Consider the following 8,445-nt stretch of genomic DNA (forward strand, 5'->3'; position numbering starts at 1 on the left):
TAAGGTGGCTCGTTTTGAAGATTCCGAAAACTAATTAATTTGATTAAAGTAGAAATTCGATTCATTTGTTTTTCATTTTATTTTTCTGTAATACTAAAATTTTTTATTTATTTATTAATACTTAAGAAAAACTAAAATTGGATTTGCATTTTTACAATAAAATGTCGCAACTAGCAATAAAAATATTATTTACTATTCTACTCTAAAATATATTACATTATTATTTACATTAAATTTTACATTAAATATAAAAACATTATTTCCTATTTACTGTATTAAAAATAAACCAAAAATACTTTCTAGTGTATTATGGGAAGAATCAGCAATAAAATAACATAATATAGAGTTAATAGAATTGATATATAACAAAATATTCAAAAATCTGAATAATAATATTCACTTATTATCACTGTAATATAAAAATATGCCATATTCAACCCAAAATATGTTTTTTTAAAAGAAATACAACGTTTGATGTCTTAATAATGAAGTTGTGAGGGGGGATACGGATTTATGAAACAGTCTAATAATCAAAACTAAAATCTATCTCATTTGGCTGTTGAATTTTAACGCCATTGTTCTCACATGCTTGTTTGATACTTTGAACCCAATCGTATGCTGAAGACATTTTAAATTGCTTGTATCTGTTATCCGCCTCATTATATGAGATTGTTTCATTACTTACTACAATTTCGAGCCAGATTTCGAAATTCTGGCATCCGTTGATAGTACTGGTAAAAAAACAAGGCATAAGGGTGTCAATAGCATCTAGCACGTTGTCACCCCCATCTGCCACCCGGCGGTAAACAAGCTTCCCTGCTTTAATGTAAATTCGTTCTCCACGAAACATTAATATTCTTGCTTGGTTTAGTTTTATTACTACTTAACTTTCAAATTGCGATAGCTCTCGCCACGATATTTCATCCATTATCTTCTTTCAAAATACGATAGTTCTCTTTACAAAAGTTTATATTTTATTCATTTCATAATTCTCGTTATGACATTAAATTCACCATGAATTTGTCCAATTAAAATTAATTAAGCGAACATTACAGTAAAGTTTAGGGCGAACCTATTACCTTTAAAATAACATTACGCTTTACTAACAATTAATTAAACAAAATTACTTTTTCATCATAAGAAAATAGTAACAAAAACAATCGAAACAATTAATTTTCATATAAAGGGTATTTTATTTATTCTTCATAAAATTCACAATTAACTAATTTACTTAAAGTTTTACATCGTATCTGACGACTGTGGAATTCACTTCCCATTCCGCTCCTATTTAAACCAACTTTCTTATTCTTTCTTTTCCTACTTCTTATTTCTTTCTAATATTTTATATGTTATCTTTTATGCGCTATCTTATATGCTATTTTATATGTTATCTTTTCTAATATGTTATACTATTTTAATATGCTATCTTTTCTTTAAAATAATCTTTCGCATATTATGTCGTAAAGATATAATCCATCTTTTGTGGCTGTGCTATCTTTCTTTAAAATAAAATAATCTTTCAAATATTATATCGTAAAGATCCATCTTTTGTGGCTGTGCTATCTTTTCTTTAAAATAAAATAATCTTTCAAATATTATATCGTAAAGATCCATCTTTTGTGGCTGTGCTATCTTTTCTTTAAAATAAAATAATCTTTCAAATATTATATCGTAAAGATCCATCTTTTGTGGCTGTGCTATCTTTTCTTTAAAATAAAATAATCTTTCAAATATTATATCGTAAAGATCCATCTTTTGTGGCTGTGCTATCTTTTCTTTAAAATAAAATAATCTTTCAAATATTATATCATAAAGATCCATCTTTTGTGGCTGTGCTATCTTTTCTACTGCATCTCGTCAGCTATTCTTCTACTGTGGCTGCAGTTCATCAATATTTTACATGTTCCTATTTTTTTTTGTTCCTTTAATTCGCTATCCTTCCTTTTTATATGATTTATCATTTGTGGCTTATGATTACTCCTCCTAATTGTTCCTATTGTTGAACTTGATAAACTGGTTGCTAAGCCACATCGATCAACTCCCCACTTGATCTATTGGTTCTCCGTTAATTATTTAATAAACATTACATCATGTAGATCATTCCTTCTCCTAAAAGTTTATCCTTTCCGGTTAATTTTATCCAATCATGTGACTTTCTATCGTTTGATCTTTTATTCCATATTATTCCTCCATATTATGCGATTACTTTAGTATCTATGGCTACAGTTTGCCCCCCACCTAAAATTTGAGTCCCATCAAATTCGAACTATTACTTCAAAATTTGTCCTATCAATATATTCTTTCAGTAATTCACCATTTACTGGTGTTTTCAATATCTTCCCTTCCATAGTTTTAATTCTGTATGATCCTTTAGAAATTATCTCATGTACATAATAAGGTCCTTTCCATTTTTCTTCTAACTTTCCAGACCATTGTTTTTCTTTTGCTGCGTCATAATATAGTACTTTATCTCCGATTTGTAATTTCTGCTTTATTCTATTCTTTTTATCATGGTACGATTTTTGTTTTTCCTGAGATTTCCTGACATTTTCTTTAGCTTGATTCCTAATGTTTGGTAATCCTTCGATCAACCCATTAACTCTCTCTGCCATGGTAATTTCCTTATCTTCTAAATCTAATAATGTCTTCATTTGTCTCCCATATATTAAATATCCTAGTTCCATTTTCGTTGAATCATTCCTTTTAGTTCGATACGCGAACAATACTCCTGGTACTTTCAAATCCCAATCTTCGATATTACTTAGCTTTGCTAATGATTCACATAATGTCTTATTAAATCTTTCAATTAACCCATTAGTTTTTGGATGATAAGGCGTCGAAAAGTTATGTTTTATCTGAAATTCCTCCATTAATGATTTCACTAATTTATTATTGAAATGACTCCCTCTATCACTCAATATCTTCTTTGGACATCCATGCCTACATATTATATCTTCATAAATAAATCTTGCAATTTCCTTAGCATCTGCTGTTTCCAATGCCTTTGCTTCAGGCCATTTTGTAAAATAATCCATCGCTGTAACCATATATCTATTATTTCTCTTTGTTACTGGTAATGGTCCCACTACATCAATCCCAATTTGATAAAATGGTTCTATAACTTTGATTACATTCAGTTCATGTTTTCCTATTGGTTTTCCTCTTCTCTGACAATTATTACATGATTTGACATAAGCTTCCACATCTTTTTTCATCCCTTTCCAATAATACCCATCCTTGATCCTATTATACGTACGTTGCATCTATTCCAAAGTGTCCTGATAATTCATGATCATGAGCTATGTACATTAATCCTTCAAATTCGTATTTTCTTATCACTCTTAGTCTTTTCTCATCTTTTATTTTGTAAATTAATCCTCCTATAATTTCATATTCCCGTTCGTCGTTGATATTCCTCGCTATCCTATTATATTCTTCCTCTTTCATGTCTATGTTGTAATTCTAAAAGCTAAAGTGTTGTAAAAGGTTGAAATGTTATAAAGGGTTGAAGTGTTGTAAAAATTAAGGTGTTGTAAAAATAAAGCGTCGTGATAACTGTTCCATATATTTTTAATTTTTATCTCTTGATTTATTTTTGATCCTTGGTATTTCTATCCTTCTTATATATTTTTCATTCCCTATAATCAATTTAGATCGTACCCATCCTAATCCTTTTTCTATTGGTCTTTCTTCTATTATCATATTGTTTCCATCTTCCATAATTAATTTCACCTTTTTCTCTTTTAGTCTTATTATAATGTGTACATCTACTAGTATGAAGTCTTCTTCTTCTTCAATCCTTAAATGGATAATTGTTTCATTCTCTTCTTCTTTTATGGTCACTTTCTATATCTTATCGACCTTTACTCGATAGGTAAGAAACCAATTCATATAACAATCTCCTAATACCATTTTGGAAATATAATTTTAAGCTCTTTGGTGTTTTTCTATCTCCTTATATACTTTTCTCCAACTACTATCGTCATTCCTAACTTCAATTTGACTGTATCTTTTGGTATCTTTGTATACATCCTGGTTTTCTTTAAACATTTTAACCATGTCCAAATATTCATTTTTCTTTAATGTTGGGTATGACGATTTCTCCATTTTCTTCGTTTCTCTTCCAATATAATTTTCCCAACATACATCGCCATCTTTTTCCAAAAATATCACTATTGATTCATCTATTGTTCCTTTTAATCTGAATATTTCTTTTTCCATCTCATGGTTCCCATGTGGAGTAATTAATCCTCTGTTGAAACTTTTCGTCTTCTGATAATAATATTCGCAATATGGCGATTTGTCCAGAATTATTATATCCGTATCTTCATCATATTCTAACATTCTTCTGTTTATTTGTTCTACTACTTCCTTTCTAAATTTCCATTCTGTTTCTAATTTTGATTCGTGAAATTCACCTTTGTCTTTTCTTCTCCTTTTGAATGTATTAAATCTTACTTTTAATCCTTGCTTTTCCCACTCTTTAATCAAATTTTGTACTATACTTGTTTTTCCTAATCCATCCACTCCGTCGATTATAATAACTTGTGGCTTATTTTCTCTTCCCAATTTCTTTAATAATTCTTTTTCTGTCCTTTCCTCCAAATTCAAAAGTATTGCTTCTTTATCGGTAAAATATTTTTCATCATCTCATCTCCCTTTGAATCTTTTAGCATTATACCATTTATTCCTAAATTTGATATATCTCAATTTCCCCTTATTATTTTCTATTTTTGTTATTTCTTGATTCTCGTTCCTTTCTGTTTCTTTTTCTTTAAATCTCAGTCTTGATAATCCATCTGCATTTTTAATTTTCTTTCCACTTCTATGTACTATTTTAAAATCAAATTGTTGTAATTTCATTACCCATCTTGCTCTCCTTCCCGTTTGTTCCTTTCCATCTGTTAATCCTTTTAATGCTGCGTGATCTGTTATCACTATAAATTTCCTTCCTACTAAATATTTCTGAAAATGTTGTATTCCCCAAAATACCGCTAAGCATTCCAATTCTGTTGGTGGATAATTCTTCTCTGCTCCAACTGTACTCCTACTTGCGTAAGCTATTACAACCTCTTTATTTTCTTCATTCATTTGAGCTAACACTGCTCCTAATCCTATCTTAGATCCATCAGTTATCAATATAAATTCTCTGCTGAAATCCGGATATACTAAAATTGGATTTTCTGTCAATTTTGTCCTTAATACGTCAAATGCTTCTTGTTGTTCTTCTTTCCATTCAAACTTTTCATTCTTTCTTGTTAAGTTAAGCAAAGGTTTTGCTATCTTCGAAAAACCTTTCATAAATCTCCTATAATATGAACATAATCCTAAAAATGATCTTACTTCTGTGACAGTTTTCGGCCTTCTCATATTTTCTATTTGCTCAACTTTCTCTTTATCCGGTCGCAATCCATCTCTTCCTACTATATGCCCTAAGAAATTTATATTTCTCAATCCAAACTGACATTTCTTCAATTTCACAATCATATTATTCTCTCTCAATTTACTCAATACTTTATCTACATGTTCTATATGTTCCTCAAAATCTTCTGAATAAATCATTATATCATCTAAATACACTGTAACAAATTCTCCTATATATTCTTTTAATATTTTATCCATTAATCTCTGAAATGTTCCTGGTGCATTCTTCAATCCAAATGGCATAACATTGTATTCATATAATCCTTGTGAACAAATGAATGCTGTTTTCTCTTTATCTTCTTCTGCCATTTCTACTTGATGATATCCTACTGCTAAGTTCAAACTTGTGAACCAACTTCCCTTTCTAAATTTTTCTAACAATTCGTCTATCCGGGGTAAAGGATATTCATCTGACTTTGTCACATTATTTAGCTTTCTATAATCTATACAAAATCTATAATTTCCAGTTTTCTTTCCTGCTAACGTTACTGGAGATGCCCAATTACTCCATGATTCTCTTATCTTCCCCATCTTTAACAATTGTTCAATTTCTTTCTTTATAAACTTTCCTTTTTCATCAGTTTCTTTATATCTCTTTTGTGCTATTGGTCCTTGATTTTCTTCAATTATTATTTCATGTTTAACTGTATTTATCCTTCCCAGTTTCTCTTCGTCATATTCGAATATATCTTCATATTCCCTTATCAATTTTTTAAATGCTATTCTCTCCTCATCGCTCATTTCTCCCAGATGTGTTTTCTTTTCAAATTTTTCTTCTTTGCTCTCATTTAGCATCTTTACCGTCTCTCCTTCATTCAGAAAGCCAAGACCATTCATTTTTCCTCATCCCTCTTTTCTCTATCAGTTTTTACAATCGATAACAACTCTTCTTTTTCCATCTCCTCATATTCATCTTCACCCTCTGACTCTTCACTAGAATTGCCATCTATATCATCTATATTCTTTGGATCTCCATTAAATTCACCCCTATTCCCTGACTCCTCAAATTCAACATTTTTCTTTCCTCTAAAATCAATTGGTATTTCATATATTCCATTATCCCATTCTATTGTTAACAGACCTTCTTTCATATTTATTATCCCATATCTTAATAAATCAGTTCCTAATATTAAATCTTTTCTTCTCGAGTTGATTACTTCGAACTCCAAAGGTATTTCTAAATTTTTGTCAATTTCTATTCTAATTTCCACTCTTCCTAATGAAGCTATGTTATTTCCATCCGCTATTGTCAATACAACATCACTTTTCTTCATTATCGGTATATTTAATTCCTTTCTCAATTCATTCGTTATTACTGAAGGTCCTGCTCCTGTATCAACTAATGCTCTGATCATTTTTCCCTCAATTATTATATTACATCTTGTTGCTTGTGATTTTTCTTCTTTCTGATTAATATTCTTTAATTCCCCCGAGTGTAGTCAATATCTCAAACCATTTAATAATTTCTTCCTTACTTCTGGTCTTTCATTCATCATTTGTCCCCAATTGATTGGTACGCTTGAATTTACAAATTGCTCAAATGGATCAAAATCTCCAACATTTGGTATATTTCGATTTAACTTCACTTTCTCGTTTGTACATTCTCTAGCAAAATGTCCTTGTTGTCCACAATTGTGACACCTATTATTATTCTTTCTAGTTTCATATCCTTTCTGTAATTGTTCTTTTGTAAAACCCCTCTTATTATTCCCCTGTGCTTTTTGCTGTTGTCCTTACCATTGTGCATTTCTTCTTCTATCTCTTTCATCATTCATAACCTTGTCTTTATTTCTTTCACTCTTTCTAGGTGGTACTGGGAACATATCGTATCTCTCCTCATCTTCATAGTTATTCATTTCGTATCCATCGAATCCATTATTATAGTTATCATATCCATCACCCTCATTATATCCATCATATTCATCATTATATTCCATATTATACACATTATATCCTTCACCATAATATTCTTCATCAAGGTAATTAACTTGATTATTTTGGCTATATAACCCTTTATTATTTCCTCCATATGATCTTCTTTGACCTTCCCTACAAACTCTAGAAGTATGTCCTTTTCTTCCACATGTATAGCAAGTCATTCTATCCCAGTTCATATTATTTCTTTGGACATTATTATTTCTGATCGGTCTCCTATCATTCCTATTCCTTTGCATTACATATGCTTCATTTCTTTGCATTACATGTGCTTCCAACCTTTTCATTCCATTAATTAACTCATCCCATTCATCACTTTTAACTTCTTTATTTTGTAATTCTTTCGCAATTGGATTCATTCCTTTATATTTATTTGTCTCTTCTTTCAAAATTTCTTCCATGTTTTTCTCTTGTCTTACTCGTTTCATATCTAACCCCGTTGTTTTCATTAACAACTCATCTTTCGCTTCCTCTTCTCTTTTTGCTTCGTTAACTGCATCATTCAGATTCGTCGGATTACTTCTCCTAACATGATAACCTAGCATGGCATCTAACCCTTGAATAAAATAATTTACTTGATATAAATCATCTAACGCATGACCTCTAGTTGCAACTCTTAATATTGACCTAAATCTTCTAGTATATTCTTCAACACTTTCATTTGTTCCCTGTTTAATTCTTGTTAATTCTAACATTTTTCTTCTTTGAACATCATTCCTAGTAAATCTGTCGATTAATCTTCTTTTCAAATTTCTGTCCTCATTATGATCACACCAATTCACTAAATTAGCTGCTACCTTTTCTTTTTCTTCATTATACCATTGTAATGCGATTCCTCTCAAACAAGTTATGGCTATATTTGCCTTATTCTGTCTACATACACCTCCTCCAACATTTCCTTCTGGTCGTCCGCTTACTGTAAATGCTATCTCAAATTGTCTAATCCAATCATTAATATCTTCATCCTCTTTTCCACTAAAAGTTGGCATACCTACTATTCCTCCCATTCCTGCGGTCTGAATCCTATCCGCCAAAGTCTGTCCTGCTCCTAACGCATTATCTAATGCATTTGGTGCCAATCCCATA

General features: G+C 30.4%; 2 protein-coding genes across 2 annotated transcripts; both read right to left on the minus strand.

Annotated features, from left to right (window-relative positions):
- Positions 1-523: 523 nt before the first annotated feature.
- Positions 524-850, minus strand: OCT59_019336 (uncharacterized protein; the record flags this gene model as incomplete). Its single annotated transcript, XM_066135965.1, has 1 exon — positions 524-850. The coding sequence occupies one exon, from the start codon at positions 848-850 to the stop codon at positions 524-526; it is 327 nt and encodes a 108-aa protein (XP_066005205.1).
- Positions 851-1,491: 641 nt separating this feature from the next.
- OCT59_019337 (uncharacterized protein) lies at positions 1,492-1,821 on the minus strand (the record flags this gene model as incomplete). Its single annotated transcript, XM_066135966.1, has 1 exon — positions 1,492-1,821. One exon carries the CDS (start codon positions 1,819-1,821, stop codon positions 1,492-1,494), a length of 330 nt encoding a protein of 109 aa, XP_066005206.1.
- Positions 1,822-8,445: the final 6,624 nt, after the last annotated feature.

The sequence above is a fragment of the Rhizophagus irregularis genome, chromosome 28 (assembly GCF_026210795.1).
Source record: "Rhizophagus irregularis chromosome 28, complete sequence".
In the NCBI taxonomy this organism is placed as follows: domain Eukaryota; kingdom Fungi; phylum Glomeromycota; class Glomeromycetes; order Glomerales; family Glomeraceae; genus Rhizophagus; species Rhizophagus irregularis.